The sequence below is a fragment of the Lutra lutra genome, chromosome 6 (assembly GCF_902655055.1).
Source record: "Lutra lutra chromosome 6, mLutLut1.2, whole genome shotgun sequence".
Lineage (NCBI taxonomy): Eukaryota > Metazoa > Chordata > Mammalia > Carnivora > Mustelidae > Lutra > Lutra lutra.
This window is the reverse complement of record NC_062283.1, coordinates 84,240,116-84,265,342: the sequence shown is the minus strand read 5'-3', so window position 1 is coordinate 84,265,342 and position 25,227 is coordinate 84,240,116. Positions and strand designations below refer to the sequence as shown.

At 39.8% G+C, this 25,227-nt stretch overlaps 1 protein-coding gene across 1 annotated transcript; it reads right to left on the bottom strand.

Moving 5' to 3' along the window:
* Window positions 1–440: 440 nt before the first annotated feature.
* LOC125102484 (transcription factor BTF3-like) lies at window positions 441–986 on the bottom strand. The gene has a single exon (XM_047733778.1). It carries the CDS (start codon window positions 942–944, stop codon window positions 456–458), a length of 489 nt encoding a protein of 162 aa, XP_047589734.1. The 5' UTR covers window positions 945–986; the 3' UTR covers window positions 441–455.
* Window positions 987–25,227: the final 24,241 nt, after the last annotated feature.

The following is a 25,227-nucleotide window of genomic DNA, read 5'->3' as shown; positions in this document are numbered from 1 at the left end:
CATTTATCTCTTGATGGACATCTGGGCTCTTTCCATCCTTTGGCTATTGTGCACATTCCTGCTATAAACACTTGGGGGGCATGTGCTGAGACACGCAATCTTAAAACAGTTTGCAGATCTCACCAAACAATAGTTGAATAATTAATTTTTACTTTAACCATGAAAACATGTAATCTTACATCTAATCTTTTTTTTTTTTTCCTAGGCAAAGAACTTTATTAATCTTGTTTCAAACTTTATTCCCAGGCTTCTTCAGCTTAATTAGCTGCAAAGAATGAATTGTGTATAAGCAAAAACTGAAAAGAGCTGCAGTGTCCAAGGGGCTTGGGCTTAAAAATATTAGAGATCTAGATTTTATCAGATCCATGAACAAAATTTTTAAAAGCAGTCATAATATAAAATAGCAGCTCCCAGTAACTTCCTCAAGTTTTATCTTCTCCAGAAGTTGACTCAATTCAGTTTGCTTCATTCTTGGAAGCTTCACCAAAATTCTCCACAAGATCTGGAACTTCATCATCATCATCCTCTCCGGTAGCAAGTGGTGCTTTTCCATCCACAGATTGTTTGGGCAGAGCTTCAGCCAGTCTTCTTAAACTAGTCAGACTGTCTGCACCAAGTTGGTTTAAGATACTGGGTAGCATTTCTGTCAGCTGCTTTGTCTCAGCATGGCCTGTAATGGTGAAAGTGTTCGCTGCCGGCGATGCCTGAACTTTGGGGTTGTTAAAGTGGATCACTGTTCCTTGGTTTGTGAACATATTCACTTCTTCAATACCAGAGATATTGTTTACCCCTAACTTCTTTAAGGAGAACTGAAGTTTTTTATCATCTGCTGTAGCTGTTCTATGAACCACCTTCTTCTTTCGGCGAGCAGTTCCTTTCCCACCAATGCGCACTTGTGCTTGCAGTTTGGCGAGTTTCTCCTGGTTCATGATAGTTTCTTTCATCTTGTTGGAGCGGAAATGGGACCGCGTGGGGGACTAGGGTTGGCGCTCAGGGGGTCTCGGGCGGACCAGCTGAGATTAGGTGCCAATCTTACATCTAATCTTAATCATAATCTCTGAACTAGAGACTGGAGTACTTATATTGCCATTTATCCCATCCCATAGGTCTGACCTTTGTTGAAAGTGCAGAATCCTAGAGAGGGCTGTATACATACACATAGATGTGGATACTCCCAACTTAGTAGATTTCACTAGTCTGCACATTTTAAATGTTTGTGTGGGGGCAAATGGTGAATGCATACACACCCATGGTCTTTTCTAGCTTTGTTATTCCATGAGTTTTAAATCAATTCATTTTTTCTTTGATTTCCCAGTTTCATGCTTTACTTAGGCCCTCACAGGTTTGATGGCATAAATCTATGTCTCATGTTTACTCCTGGGATTCCCCACATGGGTGCATCCTTGTGCTCACAGGTCTATCTACCCAATAGAATGACCCTTTGATAAGCCCTGTATTTTCTCCCCCCCCCCTTTTTTTAAAAAAGGATTTTATTTATTTATTTGGCACAGTGGCAGACAGAGGGAGAGGGAGAAGCAGGCTCTATGCTGAGCAGGGAGGGCAATGTGGGACTCGATCCCAGGACCCAGGGATCATGACCTGAGCTGAAGGGAGACGCTTAGCTGACTGAGCCACGCAGGCACCCCATAAGCCCCATATTTTCTTCTTTGGCCTTAGCTCTCCTGGTAAAGTCTCCCAATTTCTTATTTTATTCTCAGTCTGACTTAAGGAATGTCATCACTCTGCCACCACAGAAAGCATCCAGCCTGAAAGTCTGAGTGTCTATGTAAAGGATACTCTCTCCCCAACCTTTAGAACTCCTCACTTCATTGGTGTCCAAGTAATGTTGCTATTGTACAAAAAACCCTGAGCCCTTCCTCTGGTCTTCATACTCAGGCTTCAGCATAGCACACTTCAGTCTTACAAAAGATCTTAAAATGTGTCCTTCCCTAGAAACAAAGACACTTGAAAAGTAATGAACACTCCTAAGACCCACATCTTGGTATTCAATACTTTTCACCAGTAAAATGCACTAGAGCTTCTTAAAGAAATGTGTCATCCAAGCAGTGGGACAAGAAAAGTACAGGAAGAAATTGGAATATATTTTTTGTACCAGAAACTAGGAGATTTTTTTGTAAATGTTGACATTTTACAAGGACACTGTTGCTAACTTGAATAGACTCCCACTAGCCAAACTGGGATAATCTGAGAGCACAAAATAGTGTGAGAGAGTAAAAGGTTATATATAGCAGGGTCGGGGGAAATCCATGAGGCCATACTAATGATAGATGACAAATAGCTAGACGGCTAGCTAGATAGATAGGTAGAGGAGAGATAGATGATAGATAGATAGATAGATAGATAGATAAAAGAGGGCTCTTCCTTACAAAAGAATACCAAGCACAACTGATGCTTTATAGGGAGAGAAGTGTTACAGCTGGAACATTATAATTTTGAAATCATTAGTGTTGATTAAAACAAGAATCATCAGTTGATGCTAAATATTATAATAGGAGAGGGGAATTTTGATGAGAGTCGGGTATTTATATGGTATAAAATGTCATCTCCTAGAGACTGCTTATTAGCTGCAAAAGAAAAACATAGTAGCTATACAGTGGAAAAATCAGACCTTGACTGGGTATCAAATTAACATCATCTTGAAGAGGACAGGGCCACATATAACTCTGGAGGGATGCCCCGAGTAACATGCAATAAAATGTATAATAGTATTCCAGCCAAGAATACATTACCAGAATATAATGAAGAAATTTCAGACAAACCCAAGCTGAGAAACATTCTCTTTTTAAAAGGTGGAAAGGGGGAAGGCTATATTCTTCAGAAATATTTATGTAACAGAAGACTGCAGAACCTTTCCAGAATAAAGGAGACAGAAGGGCAAGACAATCAAAAGAAATATGCGAACTTAGAATGGAATGTATTACTGGCCAGCTGACAAAACTGGAATATGAATGGTAGATAGTAAAAGTATTGCATCGGTATTAAATTACTGAACTATTAAGGGCTAAAGAAAGGGCTGTGATGTATACAACTTATTCTCAGATGGTTCGGAGAAAAAAATTACACACACGCATTGATAAAGCTGGAGAAAAAGAACAAACGTCAAAGCAAATAGAGCAAGCGTTTAATCAGTGAACCCAGGTAAAGAGTACCCAGTGTGGTTCGTACAACTTTGTGCAGCTTTTCTGTAGGTTTAAAATGATTCCCAAATAAAAACTTTCTTTGGCAAAAGGCAATTTTGAAAATTTGGACCTTCAGTATCCTCTTTTTTATTTATTTTTTACTTTTTTAAGAATTTTATTTATTTATTTGAGAGACAGAGAGAGCACAGGAGGAGGGGTAGAGGGAGAGAGAGAAGCAGACTCCCCACTGAGCAGGGGCCCCCCCAATGTGGGTCTTGACCCCAGGGCCTTGGGATCATAACCTGAGTTGAAGGCAGACAGTTAACCAACTGAGCCCCCACAAGATGCCCCTCGTATTGGGCTCCTAATGCTATCAGGCATAAAAGGAGGGTGGGATATTTGCTGCTGCAGCAGTCACCCTAGGCTGGCTGAGCAGTGAGCACAGTAGAAGTTATAGCTAGAAACCTTGAGCCAGTGGCAAATGTTAAACCAAATGTTATTGGACTAACTTAGTCCGATAAAGGTAGGATTTCTAAAGGCTCCATTTTCTCAGAAATGGAGCACCACCACCAGAGTAGAGAAACCTAACCAGCTAAGGTCCTGGCTGAAGGCAAAGGAAAATGGAATTTGTGGTAGGAAAGAAAGAGAATACAAACATCCCCATGACCAATTGTAGAAAAGGGGATTGTTGCACTTAACCTGATTTTCCCAGCTTCTTAATTGTAAAATGTGTATTGTATAATTACTTTTTTTTTTTTTAGATTTTCTTTATCTCTTTGACAGAGAGAGAGAGAGAACTCCCACTTGAGAGTATACACGCACAAGCAGGCGGAGTAGCAGGCAGAGGGAGAGGGAGAAGCAAGCTCCCTGAGGAGTAGGAAAAGGGATATGGGGCTCGATCCCAAGATGCTGGGATCATGGCCTGAGCCAGAGGCAGATATGTAACTGACTGAGCCACCCAGAGGCCCCTATGATTACTTTTTTCATTTATTTTATCTCCATCTAATTTCACTACTTTATATAGGGTATATTAGTGGTGTTTAACTTTATAATTTAATCTGTAAGTTATTGACTGTTGAGAGAGTATTGTATGTTATCCAGAAATCATGAACTTGGAGCTGGAAGCAATAATTAGGAGGACTGAGCTGCCACTTGGGTAAGAGGTGAATGTGTGTTGGGTTATATAAGGAATATTATGTGAAGAGAAAAAAGAGCACTTTGAAATGTTAAGTATGGGGAAAGGAGAATGTTGGCTGTAGAGGCCATGTATTAATTTGAATACTCAGTATTCAAATATTCTTCCTATTGTGAAGATACCAAGTAAGGAGAAATCAATACCTGTGTTAAGACCCTCTCCCTACAGCACCGGCTGAAGTGTGAACACACGTTTGCACTCAGAACTCAGGTGACAGTCTTCACAGCAGCAGCAGTGGTGTCAGAAGAGCGGTGCGAATGTTGTCCTGGGTTCGAGGCAGCAGAGGTCAGCTGAGAATGAAAGTTCTTGCAGTGGAATCTTCCTTTGGTTCCTCTCTGAACCTGGTTCTCCTGCTGTCCTGGAGAGGTGGGCTTCTACCCTAAACTTTTCTAATGAGCTAAATTTCTGCATGAAACCATTTAAAAATGGATTCAATGTAATGAGTGAGAAAGAATGAGAATTCCAGGATGTTTACTTGCTTTGAGCCTGCATAACCCAGCAGAGGACTCAGTTGCGTAGGGGGTGGGGCAGGGAGAGCATTTTCAGGTGGGACGTGTTGAAGCTGAGATGCCTCTGGACAGTCAAACTGGGAACTGGCCAGTGGACAGATGGACAGATCTGTGTAGAAGCAAAAGACTAGAAAGTGTTTTGGGGGACCGTCATATGTCATAATCAGTCACTGAGGGAACTAACAGGACTAAAGGAATGATTACTGGGTGCCTGGGTGGCTCAGTGGGTTAAGCTGCTGCCTTCGGCTCAGGTCATGATCTCAGGGTCCTGGGATCAAGTTCCGCATTGGGCTCTCTGCTCAGCAAGGAGCCTGCTTCCGTCTCTCTCTCTCTCTCTCTGCCTGCCTCTCTGTCTACTTGTGATCTCTCTCTGTCAAATAAATAAATAAAATCTTTAAAAAAAAGAAAAGTATCTTAAAAAAAAAAGGAGTGATTATTTATTACGAATTGACTGTGTGTCAGGCATCTACTAATTGTCACTATAACACAATAAAACTGCAAGTCTGTGAATGACTTTATAATTCCACGTACAGCCTGAAGAAAAATTTTTAAGGCGCTGGATTTATTTTATAGAGCATCAAACAAATTGGGTATAACAATAGTTCTGAAATTTCCATTAATCAGATTCTTTCTTACCAGAATCTTACTGATACAATATTTCCCATCACATTGTTCGAATAATATTATAGGTTTTTTTCAACAACTTCAGAAATTTCCCTTTCTTGACTTATCAGTGTCGAACATACCTACGGTTGGGATAGTTTCTTTGATTTTAAGAAAAAACTGTTTCTAAACACTATTTTCTTGGTTTTGAGAGAACTTAACTTATAATCTAGAAATCATATACTTAGCAATAATATAATGAATATAATATAATAATGCTTGAAAATAAGATCCCCCAAATTAATAGGTAAAAGTATGAAAGGGAAGGGGCATATTAACTCATTATCTCTTGGCATGTATTTCTTTTTTTTTTGTTATGACTTAAGAATAACTTTATTTTTTTTTAAGTTATGCTATGTTAGTCTCCATACAGTACTTCATTAGTTTTTGATGTAGTGTTCCATGATTCATTGTTTGTGACTAACACCCAGTGCTCGTGGCAGTACATGCCCTCCTTAATTACCCACCACCCAGCTCACCCATCCGCCCATCCTCCTCCCCCTGAAACCCTCAAAGTTTGTTTCTCCGAGTCCATAGTCTCTCTCATGGTTTCTCTCCCCCTCTGATATCCCCCCCTTCATTCTTCCTTTCCTTCTCCTAATGTCCTCCATGCTATTCCTTATGTTCCACATATAAGTGAAACCATATGATACTTGTTTGATTGTTTCGCTCAGCCTAATCCCCTCCAGGCATGTCTTTCTTGCTGGACTATTTCAAAGGTAAGGTTTCCATTCTGTTTGATGACCTTTTCATTTTTACCCAAACTCTGCTGCCCCTTAGTGGTCACTCTGAACCATACGGGGCTAGCCAAACAAGCTAAGTAGGTAAATGTCCAGAAGGGAAGTGTCTATTTAAAAAGAGCTCCTTCTCCCCACAAAATTAGCCCCATCCCCCCATAAATGAGCCCCAGACACTTTGGAAGTATGTCAGTTAGGTGGCTATCTACGCTCTCCCTTCCAAGCCACCCCTCCACTGAAACAGATAGTTTTTTCGAACTTTGGTCTTCATTAGAATCACCTGAGGTTCTTAAGAACTCCAGGCTCTCCACCCAGAATTTCTCATCTCTAGCGCTGAAGTAAAACGTGAAATATGCTTTTTTAGCCAAGCATCCCATTTGATTCTGCAATTCTTCTATAGGCTCTTTTTGGGAAAAACTGCTCCAGGGACTTAGCGCAGTTATCAAGGACAGATCTCTAAACTTAGGTCAGAAAATTCAAATCAGAGAGGCCTGGGTGGCTCAGCTGGTTAAGTGTCTACCTTTGGCTTAGGTCATGACCCCAGGGTCCTGGGATTGAGTTCTGCAATGGGTTCCTTGTTCAGCGAGGAGCCTGCTTCTCCTGCCTGCTGCTCCCTCTGTTTGTGCTCTCGCTCTCTCGCTCGCTTTCTGACAAATAAATACATAATCTTAAAATTAAAAAAAAAAAGAAGGAAAGAAAATTCAGGTCTCTCCATTCCACTTATACTTGCTGAGTACCTTCTAGTACCAGTTATCCACACTAAGTGCTAAGAATGCGGATAAAAACCACAATCCCTAGCGGGAGTAAGTTCAGAGTCTAGTTTGGGAGAGGCCCAGTAAACACAGTGCTCTGAGATAAGAACTCTGGAAAGAGGGAAGACGAGTGCTCCAAGAGAGGGGGAGAGGGGTGGTCGGAGCACCCTGGGAGGAGAGCCTGCTTGATGGCATTTATCCTAGAAAGCTCTCCAGGTGGAGAGTCTGAATTGAATTAATAAGGACAAGTGGCACTTCAGTTTCCCACTTCTGTGGCCCTTCACAGATGCTCTGAGCTTCAGTTCATCATTAGCATAAGAAAAGGACAGGTTATATAGGTTTTATGCCTGTGGATTTGTAACTACGTGGCTGTTTCTGGTGATTTTTCACTTTTTCTTGACAGCATGCTTAACAGTTTAGAGTGTTGGCAGTGTCTGTGATGGGTAAGGTAAAGGGACCCAAGATGCCGTTCACTGACTCCACAAAGATCCCCCAGTCTCTTATGGTCCCATTTATACATAGGATCCTGACGCGTTGTGAAGAGCAGCTTGTTGTTCTTCCAACTTAAATCGGTAAACCCCTCCCCATTCACTGACTTAGCTTAATAACTTCACAATAATCTACGAAACAGAAAGCTGTAATGCATTTTTGTTGAGTCTTGTCATTGATCATGGGACTTCAATTAAACCCAAGAAATGTTCCAGTGGAAAATAGGATGAGACAGTATGAGATGATATGAAATGGGATGAGAGATAGAGTGAAGGGGTAAGGAGAAGAAGACAAAGGAAAGGATGGTCATTCTTCCTCCTTCACAGCCCAGCACCGCCACCATCTTCTCTTGAGGTCCCTCCTCAAGCAAGGTCACCATCGATGCACGGTGTTTTTACTTGCCCACAACTCAGGCAATAATGAGAACTAACACTCGCTGAGCACTAACACTATGCGAGACACTCTCACCAAGGCAGCGTAACGTAGTTCACTCATTTCATCAGCACAACTCTAGGAGGTAATATCATTTCTACCTGACATAGGGAAAACTGAGGAACAGGCTTTGAGCAACTTCCCCGAATCCAGAGAGAGTAAGTGGCAGAAGTAGGGTTGGAATGAACTTCTGTCTTTGATTTCTACTCTTTTTTTTTTTTTAAGATTTTATTTCTTTATTTGACAGAAAGACATAGAGAGAGAGGGAACACAAGCAAGGGGAGCTGGGGAGGAAGAAGCAGGCTTCCCACTGAACAGGCAGTCTGAGGTGGGGCTCCAGGCTGGATGCAGGGCTCGATGAGGGGCTTGATGCGGGGCTCGATCCCAGGATCCTGGGATCATGACCTGAGCGGAGGGCAGACACTCCTGAGCCACTCAGGAGCCCCTGATTTCTACTCTTTCTGTAAACTCATGAAGTCAAAGATTTTCAGGACCCTTTTATCTCTATCTTCCTCAATTCAGTGGCCTGTGAAAACTGAGGCATGAAAATTATATTGGTGACTTCAAGAAGAATAAAAAGGAAGTTGGAGGGTAAGTGGTTTAGCAAGTTTTGAGGACAAGAGTCTTTGGAGCTGGTAACTGGAAATACCCAAAGCCAAGGCTCAGCTGATTAACTCCTAAACCGTACCTAAGCCGACTAACTATTGCAGGAAGTTCTTCACTATTTTTTACATGTACACTTTTTTAAAAAATAATCTTCAATAATCTTTCATTCTGATCCTTAACACCATATTTTTTAAATTGAGATATAATTGACATTAAGATGGTATTTGTAAGGACCTATTTAGCAAGAGGCTTCCATTAAGGTTAAACAATAACCTTGTTGTTTAACCGTTAAACTGTCCCTGCTCCCCTTCCCCCAGGGGACTTACTTAAAAACAAGTCAGGGAAACCAGCCCCAGGTAAAAAAGCTCAAATACAAGGGTGGGTCAGGCCAGGTGGAGACATCCGGTCAGTGGGGGGGATGCATACTGTTTCCCTAGTTACCAAGGAGTATGGGCGCCGCCCTTTGGGCACCTTTTGGGCACCAATTCTGACCAAGGTGATAGGCTGGTTCAAATGTCTACTAGGGTAAATTGTAATTCAATTGGTCACCTAGCATGACTGTGCAGCTTTCTCTGTGTGTTACACAGTTTCATTCATTTCTCTGTGTGTTACAGTTTCATTGGCCACCTGTGCATGGCCAGGCCCAACGCATGGCCTTCCCCCTTAAAAGCTAGTCTGGGAAACAGAAAGGTCGCCCTCTCTGTAAGAGGCGCGGCCCTGGCTGGTCAGTTTGATTCTTGATGCTTGGTGCAAAATAAAGCTTTGCTTGACCTTAGCTTTATATCAGTCTCGCTCCTTTAATCACGGACCCATTTTTGGGGGACATAACAGTATTGACTTTAGGTATACAATATAACGGTGATGAAAACTTTTAACATGCACTCTCAGCTAATTTCAAATAAATATACAATACAGCACTATTACCTATAGTCACCATGCTTCCCTGGACTTACCTTTTTTAAACTAGAAGTTTGTAACTTTGACTACGTTCACCCATTTTGCCCACCTCCTACCCCCTGCCTCTGGCAACCACCAATCTGTTCTCTGTGTCTACGAGTTCATTTTGAATTCTACATATAAGTGACATCGTACAGTTTTTATCTTTCTCCGTATGATTTATTTCATTTAGCATATTGCCCTCAAGTTCCATCAGCGTTGCAAATGGCAGAATTTCCTTCTTTTTATGGTTAAATAATATTCCGTTGTATGTATACCACAATTTTTTATGCATTCATCTATGAGCAAACAATTAGGTCCTTTCCATGTCTTGTCTAGTGTAAATAATGCTGCAGTGAACACGGGGGTGCAGATATCTTTTCAGGCTAACGATTTTGTTTCCGTCAGATAAATACCCACGAGTAGAATCACTGGATCACAGAGTGATTTTGTTTAATTTTTTGAGGAACCTCCATACCATTTTTCATAGTAGCTGCACCAACTTACATTCCCACCACCAGTGCATGAAGGTTACCTTTTTCCACATCCTCACCGACAGTTGTTATTTCTTGATTTTGATAATGGCCATTGTAACGGGAGCGAGGTGATCAGTTACTGTGGTTTTGATTTGCATTTCCCTGATGATTAGCAATATTCATCACTTCCCGTACCTGCCTCTTGGCCTTCTTTGGGAAAATGTATATTCAGATCCTCTGCACATTTTGAAACTGGATTGTCTTTTTACTATTGTCGTATGAGTTCTTTGCATATTTTGATAACAACCCCTTGTCAAATATATGATTTGCAAATACTTTCTTCCATTCCACAGGTGGCTTTCATTTTATTGATGGGATCATTCGTTATCCAGAAGCTTTTTAGTTTGATGTGGTCCCACTCATTTATTTTTACTTTTGTTGTTTTGGTATCCAATTCAAAAAGTCATTCGCCAAGACTGATGCCAAAGAGCTTACTCCTTAAGTTTTCTTCTAGAAGCCTTATGGTTTGGGGTCTTATGTTCAATCTTTCCACATGTGGTTGCTCAGCTTACCCAACACAATTTATCGAAGAACCTATTTTTTCCTATTGTATATTCTTGGACCCTTTGTCATCAATTTATTGATTATATATGCATGGGTTTATTTCTGGGCTCTGTATTCTGTTCCATTGATCTAGATGTCTGTTTTTATGACAATACCATACTGTTCTGGTTATGAGAGTTTTGTAATATACTTAGATGTTTAAACTTTCAAAGACTATATTCTATATTCTATATTCTATAATCTCACCACAAACGTGAATGTATGGAAATCATTCTCTCTTCAACTGCAAAGACCAAAGAGTTATTACCCCAGGATCAAATATAACCCTAACCCATGGAATCCCCACTCTACCCTACCCTATTCCCTGACTATCCACATACTCATATATTTTCAAAGAGGATATGGTTTTATTTTTTCCCATAGATTTTGTTAAAAGAAAAAATTGAATGGTTTAGAAATATCTAAGTAAAAAATTAAAACTTAAGCTCTGCCTATGTGTATTTTTCCAGATATTATTGTTTCTCTCTCTCTCTTCTTCTGTCTCTATATATTTCAAAGCTGGCTTCATAACACATATTTCATTTTTTTTAAAAGGTTTTATTTAAATAAATAAAGAGAGAGAGATCACGAATAAATAAAGAGAGATCATTAAATAAATAAAGAGAGAGAGATCACAAGCAGGCAGGGGGGCAGGCAGAGAAAGGAGAAAGCAGGCTCTCTGCAGAGCAGAAAGCCCGATGCGGGGCTCAATCCCAGGACGCTGGGATCATGACCTGAGCGAAAGGCAGAGGCTTTAACCCACTGAGCCACCCAGGCGCCCCAACACATATTTCATTTTTAACTAGATTTTCATACATGGCAAACGTCTTGGATGTCAGTACCATCAATCTGGTACTACTAACTATACAGATATATTTGTATTACAATATGCTATCATCTATTAAGTCATTTAGTTTTTCCAATAAGTCTACAAGGTAGATACACCCATATTTCCCAGTTAAGAAAACTGAGGGACACAGAGTGATTGCCCAAGATTACACATCTGTAAGTGTTGGTGCTGAGGTTTGAGCCTAGGCAGCCTAAATCCAGAGACGAGACTTTTAACCATCACACTACATTCTGCCTCTTCATTCTCTTTGTTAATGCATTATGTGTGTGCGAATATCCTTCACAAGTCCCATTGACAGGTTACTTATGTCGTTCCTAAATGTTTGATAACTTAAATGATATTGTAATATATCTCATTTCATTATATAGTTATCCAAGCATTTCCTCCATGTAATCTCTAGAGGTGGGGTTGATGGGCTGAAGAATTAGTGCACTGAAATTAAATGTTTGCAGGATGGCCGTGTCCTTTTGTACAGCCACCACTTAGTAAAAGTGTCCATCCCCCCGTATCCTACACCTGTCAGCACTGTGTACTATCATTCTCTCTCAAATTGCCAGCCTGTTTGGTCTAACAATGCTTGCACTTGACCTGAGCTCTGTGATCTTGAAAAACAGTGATGGCTAAGGCCCTCACAGATTTTGTGTTCTGGGAAATGACTTATTGCAATAACCACCCATCCTCCTATGACACAGATAAGGCTCCAGGATTTCCCCCCTGTTTACATAAGACAAGGCTAGGAATAAAAGGTCAAATTCCCATTCTTTGCCTCATAAATGATTGCTGAACTACTGGTCTCTATAGATCAGTTGGAACAAAATGCTTTTTAACCAAACTTTGCTTAAGACTCTCTCCTTCTAAATAAAATCTTTAAAAAAAAAAAAAAAAAAAAGGCGGGGGGGCGCCTGGGTGGCTCAGTGGGTTAAAGCCTCTGCCTTCAGCTCAGGTCATGATCTCAGGGTCCTGGGATCGAGCCCCACATCGGGCTCTCTGCTGAGCAGGGAGCCTGTTTCCTCCTCTCTCTCTCTCTCTCTGCCTGCCTCTCTGCCTGCTTGTGATTTCTCTCTCTGTGTGTCAAATAAATAAAATCTTTAAAAAAAAAAAAAAAAAAGACTCTCTCCTTCTTCAGGTGTCTGAACTTTGGTCCAAACTCAGCCTGGGGCAGCACAGAACCAGCCCCTCCTTAATAGTCTCTCTGGAGAAGAGACTGGCTTCAGGGTAAAACATTTTCTGCTCTTGTCATTCCTGTCCAGACCAAATAGCCACACCCAATTCTTTCTAGTCTTGCTGACTTCTGTCTATAAAAGAAAAATCCTACAGCCTAACTCCTGAGATATTTACAGATCTTATTGTCAGAGGGTTCTCCCCATTACAAGAGTCTCTTTCCCTCATGGCAATAACTTTTAAGTTAAGTGTCTCCTTCCTAGATTCAGATATATTTTTTATTCAGCAGATTGAAACAGTGACAACAAAACAACTTGTTTTATTTCACTTTTCTTTATGTAATTTTGTCTGTTTTTCAAGTATGATTATTGGCAATTTATTTTGGTGGCTTCTTATACAGTTTATAAATCTCCCCAGATTTGCTCAGTCCCAGGTGACTGTAGCCATTTGTCCCCAGGAGAGCCAGCCACTGGAGACAGTTCCACACTGCTGTGTCTCTCCGCATGCTTACCATGAGTGTGGGTGTCTGCAAAGCCTTCTTCACGAACTGTGAGTGAGCTCTAGCTGCTCCAGTACGCAGCTCCCAGCCAGTCCAGCGCACGAAGGCCATGGCTTGCTTTCCCCTTTCTCCTTGAAACAATGTCCATTTCTACATTTTGGATCTGACTTTCTAGAACCTGAGTAACATCACCTGAAACTGTAGGGGGACTTAATGCTCCGTGGGGTGAACTTTGATCCATGAGAATCAAGAAGAAGAAGGAAAGCAAAAGTAAATATTCCCCTCCCCCCTTCACCCTCTTCCCTTGCATTGCTCCAGATTTTGTGCCAAGGCACAGTGGTTATCTGGAAAACCTATCAGGGTAGCCAATCTGGAAGCTGTCCCAAGTCAGTGGTCCCAACTGACTAAGCCATGGGATGCCTGGGTGGTGCAGTCTGTTGGGCGTCCAACTCTTGGTTTTGGCTCAGGTTGTGATCTTGGGGTCATGATATCGAGCCCTGCATCAAGTCCCACATGGGGCTACTCACTCAGGGGGGATTCTGCTTAAGATTTTCACTCCCTTTCCCTCTGCCTCTCCCGCTTATACTCTCTCTCTCTCTCCCTCAAATAAATACATAAATCTTTAAATATTTATAATTGACTAAACCATGTTTTCTTGGTGATATGCCACTTTGTATTTGTCCTCCCTCCTTTCCTGCCTTGCTCCCCCTTTTACCTTGTATTTGCTGCCCTAGAATTATTGTAAAACTTTACTATGTGGGATTCGGGGCATAGGAGAGATGTTGGTTAAAGAGACAAACTTGCAACTATTAGATAAGTAAGCCCTGAGATCTACTGCACAGTATATTGATTATAGACAACAATCCTGTATTATAAACATCAAACTTGCTATTAAGAAATGATCAAAGAAGGGGCGCCTGGGTGGCTCAGTGGTTAATTCCTCTGCCTTCGGCTCGGGTCATGATCTCAGGGTCCTGGGATCGAGTCCCGGATGGGGCTTTCTGCTCAGCAGGGAGCCTGCCTCCTCCTCCTCTCTCTCTCTGCCTGCCTCTCTGCCTACTTGTGATCTGTCTGTCAAATAAAAAAAAAAAAAAAACTTAAAAAACACCCTCTATTTATCACTTCATGAAGTGAATAATCTCCTTTAGAGAACTATAAAATGGGGTAGGAGGCAGTAAACTTTTATAAAATGAAGAGTAAAGAACAATGAAAAGAAAAACAGAAAATATCCAATTGCTGGAGCCAGAGTCAGCCTCGTTTGAGGTGAGGATTGGCTTTTGGGGATTGACTAACTAGAAATACCGCTTTCCTGGTTAAGCAGGTCCTATACAAGGACAAGAAACTTAATATAAGTTTTGATTTGCTGACATGGCATCCTGTATAGGAGTGGCTTAATGTGGGGCTTAGAAATTTATTTCAACACTGTTAAAACCCAAGATCTTCATTACTGCCACCACAAAAAAGAAATGGTAATTATGTGACATAATCCAGATGTTGGCTAACAATACAATGGTAATCATATTGCAATATACCAGTGTATGAAATTAACATGTCATACATCTCAAACTTACACAATGTTACATTTCAAATATATTTCAATTTAAAAAGCTTTAGTATGTAAAATTTGCCTTAGGCTCTATTTTTTTAGGAAAAGTAAACTAAGATAACTTCTGTGAATTGTCTATTCTGAACTTTTTGTCATCTTTCTAGTGTGATGTGTTAGACTGTTTCCTAAGCACAGAAACTGAAGTGGGGAATAAGACAGGTGAGGAAGAATGCTCAAAGGAGAGGGGAATTAGGAAAGTGGGATGAGCAAGGAGAAAGCTGGGGCTGTGGTCTCCACTGGAGACTAGTTTCAGTCCCTTCGCCAGGGGAAGATCAGGAGCACGAGAATCAGTCCCACCACAAGCCCAGGAGCTGGTGTCAATCAGTCTTTGCCAGAGTCTGTGGGTCAGGGAACATTGCCTCCTGAGTGGGGTAGCTGCCCCTCCAGCCAAAAGCAATTATGCAGAGAAGGCAACTGTGATTCTTTCTGTGCAATACGGCAACTGTGGTTTGGTTACTGGGGCAGGTAAATGAATATGGCCGGTGTGTCCGTAACCTCTACTACAGGAGAGTTGTCTTTCTTACAAATGATAACGGGATGTAAACCATTTGTATTTGAACCTGAAACTATTTTCTCTTCATTCTTCATTCTCTTCCACTTTGTTTATGATTTTAATGAAGAAATTGGACATTTTTGTGTGGAGAGGATCAGAATATGCCACTCCAAAATATACCACTTTGGCATAAAGATTGTTTTAAACTGAAGATGTTTGAGATTCAACAGATGAGAAAAGGGGAGGAGGGTCCTTTTCAAAGCTTCTCTTCTCTGACTAAAAGCAACAACTTCTGGGAAATTAGACTGTTGTGAAGAGGAGAACTGGAATATAACCTAACCCAAATCCTTTCTCCAGGGGAGTTTTAAGACTGCCCAGATCTGTCTAGACAAACATTATCACAAACTTTCTTATCTCCAGTCTATTCTCCTAAAAATCTACTTGTTTTTCTAACTTAACCTATTTGTTTTTCTCATAAGAAGACTTTTTCTCCTCTGTACCTTTCCCCTACTAAGTTAGATATAAGCCTTCATCTTTATCCCTTTGACACACCAGCTACTTCTTTTGCTGGCTCCTCTATGCATGCAAAATCAACCTTTTTGTCCTGCTAATCTGTCTTTTATTGCTTTAATTCACAAGCCTCAGGGACTGAATTTAAGAGAGTAAAGGAAAAGCTTTTTTTCCCCTCCCCTACATGTGCCATAAATATAAATCATTCTTTAAGTTTTCTGCTTTCTTTGTCTTTTTCACTCTAAGATGAAAAAAAATCACTCAGGTGAAAAGGATGTAAGTCATAAACTTGGATCTACCCAAAGAAATGGAGATTCAGAAATAGAAGTTCTAAAGTTAAAATAATTTTTTCTCTCATATTAAGCTGCTCTAAAAGATGGATGCCTTTGTACTAAAAATAGAAAAATACTTTATGTTTTTATAGCATATGTAAAAGTAAAATGCATGACAAAGAACATAAGAAATGAGAAGGAGGACCTGGGAATATACTGTTGCAAGGTCTTCAGATACATATTACTTGAAGATTAATTTTTAAAAGAGGTATAAATTATTTTCTTAAAAGGCATATATAATAAGTCAATACAGGACATAAAATAAAGTTATTTCAAAATTGTAAACCCAGGGAAGAAAGAAAAAGGAAAATAACAAATGGAATAAATTAACAATGATTAGAAAGCTGGTAGATTTTAACTCAAACACAGCAATAATAACTTTACATGTGAATAAACTCTACAGATCAGTTAAGATCAAGTGGATTTGAATTAAAGAAAACATGTTTATGATAGCAATGAATGAAGAAATTACATATGACTCACAAAATATGTGTAAGATCTATATACTGAAAATTATAAAACACTGATAAAAAGTAAAAGTAAATATAAGTGAGTAAAGAGGTATACTGCGTTCATGAGTTGGAAGTCTCATTATCATCTATTATCCTCAGTGTATTCTATAAATTCAATGTAGTCCCCACCAAGGGTCCAGCAATATTTTGTAGGTATTGATTAGCTGCTTCTAAAATTTGTATAGAAAGTCCAAAAAACTGAAAAGCCAAAATGACCCTGGAAAGTAAAATAGTAAATCAGAGACTCATATTACCCAATTTCAAAACTTATTCTAGAGTTTTAGTAACTAAAACAGCATGATGTTGGTGAGAAAGTAGACACATAGATCAATGAAACAGAATAGATAGAACAGAAATAGATCGACACAAATATAGGCATTTATTTTTTGACAAAATGCAAAGGCAATTCAATGGAGAAAGGATAATTTTTTCGTATAAATGGTGCTAGAATAATTAGATATCCGTAGGTAAAAAATAAATAAAAAAGAACTTTGGTACAACCCTCAGACATTATACACAAATTAATTCAAAATGGATTAGAGACCTAAAGGTGAAATGTAAAATTATAAAACTGCAAGAAGAAAATATAAAAGAGTGATCTCTATAACTCTGGGGTCTGGTGATGAAAGATTAGTAAAAAAGCACAGTAAAAAAGAACAGTAAAAAAGCAGGATCCACAAAAGAAGAATCCAGCAAATTGGACTTTATCAAAATTAAAAATCTTTGTCTGTGAAAGACACTGCAAGGAAAACAAAAAGACAAGCTGTAAAATGGGAGGAAATACTTGCAAATGACACATTTGATAAAGCACCAAAACATATAAAGGACTTTTAAAACTCAACAGTAGAAGACAACTCAACAACAACAAAAAATGGGCGAAAGATCTCAACAGACACCTCACTAAAAATTAAAAATGGAGGGGCGCCTGGGTGGCTCAGTGGGTTAAGCCGCTGCCTTCGGCTCAGGTCATGATCCCAGGTCCTGGGTTCGAGCCCCACATCGGGCTTTCTGCTCAGCAGGGAGCCTGCTTCCTCCTCTCTCTCTGCCTGCTTCTCTGCTTACTTGTGATTTCTCTCTGTCAAATAAATAAATAAAAATCTTAAAAAAAAATTAAAGATGGATTTCAAACATGTACATAAAAAGATGATCCATATCATTATGGAAATGAAATGAAAACCACAACAAGTAGCCACCACACTATTAGAGTGTAAACTGCAATTAAATTAGAAATTTAAAAAGGAAATCTAACTATCAAATGTTGACAAGGATTTAGAGCTGCAAAAATCCTCATTCATCGCTGGTGAGAACACAAAATGATAAAGTCACTTTGGAAAACAATTTGGCAGTTTCTTATAAAATTAAACTTATTTTTACACAACCCAACAACCTTACTTCTAGGTATTTTTACCCAAGTGAACTGAAAACTTACATACTTTTTTATCAACACCTGTATGCAGATATACATAGAAGCTTTATTAATAATTGCCAAAAGTTGGAAGCAACCAGTAAGTGAATGAACAAACAGCATTATATCCAAACAATGGAATACCACTCAGCCTTGGAAAGGAACAAACTATAGACTTATACAATGCATATGTATTTAAAAGAATGCTCGTAGGTTGTGCGACATCTGTCACTCCACTGATCACCAGGGTGGGTTTGGCTGAACCCACTGGCTTGGCATGTGTCTCCTTCCTCCCTTATAATTAGCTTCATGTGCATCTCTCTTGAAGCAGCACTCTGGGTTGAAGATTCTGACCTTCCCAAACACAGGAGGACTGGTCTTGGTCAGATGTATACAAGTAGCTTCCCTCCCCTGCTAGAACCACCATATAAGCTTTCAAGGTCCATTTGTAGGAGAAAGTAGGATAGTCAAGCTTTTAACACTCCAGACACATCCCAATGAAGCCCTGCAGATGGAAAGTCTGCCTTTCTAAAAAGAAAATTTAAAAAATAATTAAAAAATAAAAGAATTCCAGTAAAGGAAAAAAGTCAGACTCAAAAGACCACATATTGTATGATTCAATTTATATTTTGGAAAACACAGAACTAAAGGGACAGAGAACATAAGTAGTGGACAAAGGTTGGGAAGGAGTTGACTAAAAGTTCTAGCAAAAGGGAATTTTTAAGGAGACAAAATTGTTCTTAGGGTACTGGGGTGATAGATACATGACTCCACTCATTTGTCAAAAGTCCGTAGAACTGTATATCACAAAGAGTAAACTTGACTCAGATTTAAGATAAAAAAGTCAACCAGTTTGGTGAATCCCAGGCAGAACACAGACATGTGACAAATGAATCTAATTGCAACACAAATGTAGTCCAACTTCAGTGCAGGGAGTGTGGGAAAAAGAACTGATCTTGGTAATTTTGGAAAACATTGTTTTGACTCAATACTGTCTGGCTAAAGACAAAAAGAATTTTCCATAAACACTGTACTCAAGTTTTTCTCTCACAGAAGTATGGATTAAGAATTCTGAAACTAGGGGCGCCTGGGTGGCTCAGTGGATTAAGCCTCTGCCTTCGGCTCAGGTCATGATCCCAGGGTCCTGGGATCGAGCCCCACATCGGGCTCTCTGCTCAGCGGGGAGCCTGCTTCCCTTCCTCTCTCTCTGCCTGCCTCTCTGCCTACTTGTGATCTCTCTCTATCAAATAAATAAATAAAAATCTTAAAAAAAAAAAAAAAAGAATTCTGAAACTATGGGGCTCCCGGGTAGTTGAGTCGATTACATGTCTGACTCTTGATTTCAGCTCCAGTCAAGATCTCAGGGTTGTGAGATCGAGCCCAGCATTGGGCTCTGCACTAGGCAAGGAGGCTGCTTAAGATTCTCTCTCTCCTTCTCCCTATGCTCCCTACCCCTCCTTAAAAAAAAAAAAAAAAAGAATTCTGAAACTGCATTATATAAGTAAGAATTGAATTAGAGATAATAAGAGCCAGGTTCCTCACTATTAGAGAAATATGCTAGCAATAAGGAAGCAGGGAATGGTAGAAATAACCCTGTGATGTCAGATTAGAGCTGAAAATATCCATGTGAACTGATGTTGATAGATAGGTAGAGAGATCCATATAAAATTAGATACATGTGTATACATGAGTTAATATATACATAGATTTGCTAGTTCTGTCGACTACGAGGGCACAGAAGTCATGACGCCCCAGTACAATGAGAAGACTAGCACACAAATCTTGGTTTCTTAATAAAATTTCTCCCTAAAAGGAACAATAGGTCCAAGCAAATGACTGAGCTTGGAGCACCTTGTTGTATCAAGTAAGGAAGTGCTACAAAAAAAAAAAAAAAAAAAAAAAAAGACACCGAGCTAACCTAAAAATATTACTAATGGTGAAAAGGTAACTTAATTATAACCTAAAGAATAAAATAAATATCCATAAATCCATACTGATATAAAAAAATTATTGAAAAAATAAATCAACTTGGGAGAAGTGATAAATATTCAATACAGAAGAAAAGAAATAGAAAATCCCTTTAGAACACAACAGCAATAACTGTTGTAGGCAAAAATACTGATGAATGCTAAGATCAGTGGGCAAAACTTCAAGGAAAAATCAGATATGCACTTAGTCACGAAGCATCTCTCTCCAAGTATTTACTAATTATTGTGGTAGTTTCAACACATGTCCATACATTTTTGTTATTTCTCCCCTCCAGAGGAGGAACTCAATTCTCCTCTTGATTGTGAACTGAACTTGGGGATTCTCTTTTAATGAATATAGTATGGAAGTGCAAAAATAGTAACTTCAATTTGGAGAAAACTCACAGGCATCACCTTAACCAAGTAATCAGGGGTAACATCACCAGTAACAGACCATGCTGATTACCATGTGCCCCTCAAAATGGTATAATGAGAACATTCCATCTCTGTGGTATTCCTTCCAAAAATCTATATGCCAGTCTAATCATTAGTCAGACCTAAACTGAGGCACATAAACACCTGACCAGTATTTTTAATATATATGTTTAAGATTTATTTTTATTTTATTTTGAAAAATATTTTATTTATTTATTTGACACAGAGAGAGAGAGAGGGAGTACAAGCAGGGGGAACAGCAGGCAGAGGAAGAAGCAGGCTCCCTGATGAGCAGAGAGCTCGATGTGGGACTCGATCCCAGGGCTCTGGGATTGTGACCTGAGCCAAAGGCGGATGCCTAACCGAGTCACCCAGGTGTCCCTATTTTATTTTAGAGGGAAAGAAAGAGAGCATCGGGTGTGGGGAGGGTAGGTGGGAATAGAGGGAGAGAGAATCTTATGTATACAAAGCATTGAGCACAGAGCCTGACACCCAGCTTGATCCCACGACCCTGAGATCACAACCTGAGCCAAAACCAAGAGTTGGATGCTTAACCGACTGCGCCACCCAGGCACCCCAACTGACCACTAGTTTTAGCAGGTATCGAGGTCATGACGAAAATGGAAAGACAGAAAGCTGTCATGGATTGGAGACCACAGAAACGTGCTCTGTAAGTAAAATCTGGTATACCAGATTGAATCTAGGAACAGAAAATGGACATCAATGAAAAACTAGTTAAGTAAATTAAATCAATACTTTGGTTGCTACTACTACATCAACATTAATTTCCTGGTTTTGACAAATGCACTGTCATTATGTAACATGTTCAAGTTAGGAGAATCTGGGTACGGTATATATGAGAACTCTGAACTATCTTTGCAACTCTTCTATAAGTCTGCAGTTATTCTAAAATAAAGAGTTTGCTTAAAAAATGAGGAGGAAGAGAGAACATATTCTAGTTAAAGGGAACTGCCTGAGCAGATCACAAAAATAAGAAAACCTCTGGTGTGTGGCTAGAGAACTAGTGGGAGGGAGGTGGGAGCTTAAAAAGATGGAGAAGTTTTTTAAGCTGGCATATTCCAAAGCATAAATTTTCATGCAGGGAAAGGCAGGGTCTAGATCATGTAGGTCCTTATGTATTAGGTGACCATGTAATGTATCATCTGAACTGGGACACTTTTGAGAATAAAAGGGGGTCCTCTACAGACAAAAGACTGGGACAACAAGCATAAATGGGAACTGTCCTAGGCAAACTGGACATATCATCAATCACCCTATGAGAAGGGGTTTGGACTTGATGTTGAGAGCAATGTTTTCCACAATGTGTATTTTGAAGGTCTTCACAAACATTTAATATAAAATTCTACCATCAAATACATTCAGAAAAAACCTGAGTTAAAGAAAGTTATACGTGCTATTTTGCTGAACCACATCGTCCAGATTTTTATTTACAAACGTGTGCTGTGAATCTTCAAGATTATATCAAAATATGGTTTCCCCACAGATGCCCTTTGCTGATTCCTTCTTCCAACGTACACAACCTCCCAGCCCTGCCAAGCCCAAGCATTTTCTTTTTAAAGATTTTATTTATTTATTTGTCAGAGAGAGAGAGAGGGAGAGAGAGTGAGCACAGGCAGACAGAATGGCAGGCAGAGGCAGAGGGAGAAGCAGGCTCCCTGATGAGCAAGGAGCCCGATGTGGGACTCGATCCCAGGACGCCAGGATCATGACCTGAGCCGAAGGCAGCTGCCCAACCAACTGAGCCACCCAGGCGTCCCAGCATTTTCTTTTTTAAGGATTCATTTTAAGGATTGCATGCTGCAATCATGGGGATGCCATAAAGCCTGGAGTGATGTTTTCTGATCCATGCTTCCAATACTCAGGAGTGGCTTTGATGATAATGAACTTGAGTAGAACTGGATACAGAGACATTGATGAGGAGGCTGCTGCTGTGGATTGAGACACAGACAGAGGGACATGCCAACAATGTGTAGGACGTGAAACTGGCATTGAACATACCAATCATCCTACCATAATTGTTCATGTAAGATTTCTATGGGATGCTTATTTACTACATGTGTTTAAAAGTCAGAGCAGAATCTGTTCTGTGTTTGACCTATCACTAGGCACTTGTATGGTTTTAGAAAACAAGCACATGGCAGAGGGAGATGGAGATGCTTCAGAATAAGGCACAATAAAACAAACTCTTATTTATTAGATATTCATTTAAGCTGCCTTTTAAACTAGCATATATTTCTTAGAATAGCTGTGGTTTTTCCATTGTATTATAAATCAAAAGTACACTCTTATAAGTCAACTTGTACCTCTCATTTATCAATAAATTCCTAGTCTTGATATATTTTTCCTCTTGTGTCTCTTCTCTGGCTCTCCCTCAAGGTCACACGGTGGTCTTTTAAAAATTAATTTTAGTTCATGGACCATTGAATAAATAGGTAATGATCTCCTTCCATGCGCTGGAATTGCTCTTCCAAACACTAGAGCTAGAGCAATGGGAGACGTCCCCATCCTACACGGCAGGGGTGGTATTTATATTAATAAGGACACAACAAATATGTTGATACAATTCCCACTTAAGGACTTCTGATTGCCCTTGAAAAATCTTTCCAAGAAGACCCAAATCCCCAAAATTACTAGCTCTAGAAATATCCAAATTACAAGGCTTCCTATGTAAGTAACTCCTGCAAGTATAAAGGACTTGTTTGAGAAATGAAATGATTACTGATTAAATGGGCAGAATTTTGAGTCCCACAGGGTTCAAGGCCCCCCACTGAATTTCCCTAAATCGCAGGCAGAGGCTCAGATGGGTTGCTACAAATGTCAGGAATGCTTTTGGAATTCATTTGCCCTCTGTGACTCTAAATTTTGCAGGGTTACCATATAGTCTAGTGCTCAAAGGACGTGAAAGGAATCCACTCATGACATATTTCAAAACATGAAAAAAAAAATGGAAAGAGCCCAGGAGAAGTATTCAAAGAGCTGAACCTTGGTTCTGGTTCAGTCAGTCAGTAACGAGGAAGAGAACCCCAAAGGCCACTGAGCCTCAGATTCTCTGTTACATTGCACTTTCCCTCCCATAGCCCTGGGTTCAGGAAACAGGAAAGATGTTTGAAAAATGCAATAGGACTTATGCAGATATGAGTTCTTTTCATGATCGTTCCTTGAATGATTAAAATTCCCTTTTGTGTTCACCAACCACTTCCTAATTCTCATGTCCAAGGCACAACTTTTGGTTCTTAATTTACTTGAACTTTCTGTGACATGTGATGTCATAGAGCATTTCCTCTTTTTGAAATGTTTTCCTCCATTCTCTCCTACACCTTTTCCTGGTGTACTCTCCAGCTCTCTGATTACTCCTTTTCAGGATTTTTTTTTTTCCTCAGCCCTCCCTGAAACACAGGAGTCCATAACATTCCATCCTGAGAGTTAATGACTTCATCTCTTCTCATAGCTCCAGCCAGAGCTCTACCTTGAATTCCAGCTCACATTTTCAAAGTACCTGGAGGACATCACAAACTGAATATCACTTCCCCAGAATTTTAACTACAACACATCCAAAGCTTAACTTAATGTAGCTTTGCTCCCCCATTCCAGCACCATCATCCTCAAACTGCAATTACTCTATTAGCGACCTTAGATCCCGGACAGCTACATCACATTCAGCTCACATCCCAAAAATAGTAGTCATCTCTTCCATTCTTCATATCCAATTAATTTCCAAGTCTTCCTAATATTTCTCGAAGTAGGCCTTCCCTTTTCTTTCCCAGTGCATTTGTCTTAAGACCATCTTTCAGCATCTCTGATACTGGGGAGATTCTAAATTGGGGATGTGCCACTATTACAATAGCTTTTAATTTATTTTTTATTTATTTTATTTTTTTTATAAACATATAACTGTATTATTACACTTACACTATTACTAATTTATTATTACCCCAGGGGTACAGGTCTGTGAATCGCCAGGTTTACACACTTCACAGTACTCACCATAGCACGTAGCCTCCCTGACGTCCATAACCTCACCCCCCCCTTTCCCGACCCCCAACAATAGCTTTTTAAATGGTTGCAGTCTCTCTCTCTCTCTCTCCGGTATCAGTGTTATTTCCTTTGAATATCCCCCATTTCTCCAGTTTTCTTCATAGCACAGAATTATAAGCACATCACACTTTTGTTCAAAATCCTTTAATAGTTCAGCTCCTCTTAGATACTCATTTAACATGATATAGAAAAGGTTTTTCATTACATAAACTCCACTTGCCTTTCCAGTCTTTTGGCCCTCGAATTCACCCACTGTGCTTCATCTAAATAAAATTATGTGGAGATCCCTATGAGTTTGCACTTGCCTGTGAATTTTTATGTGCTCTTCCTTTTCACTGGAATGTCCTTTCTCATCTTGTCTTCCCAGGGAACTATTACACATCTTTTAAGATTCTGTTAACACTTCCCCCTTGAAATGGTCCCTGACCACATACTAAGTCATCCTTATCCCTGGGCTCCCGCCATGCTGTGTACAAATCTTTATCACAGTACTTCTTACAGTATCCTGAGAAGGATCTCACTTCTTGAGTTCCTTGAGGGAAAATACTATACACCCCACAAATCTTGATACCTGAAGCCCCTGAAATAGTACAGGCCACATGGCAGCCTCTCAATGAATATTTGCTGAATGCATGATATGGCAGGAAGAACTAAAAATTCTGAATTAAGTCATCTGGACCTATGTTGCTCATAATTATTTGTGTACTTTTTTAAAAAAAAAAGTTTTTATTTATTTATTTGACAGACAGCGATCACAAGTAGGCAGAGAGGCAGGCAGAGAGAGAGGAAGGGAAGCAGGCTCCCTGCTGAGTGGAGAGCACCATTGGGGCTAGATCCCAGGACCCTGGGATCATGACCTGAGC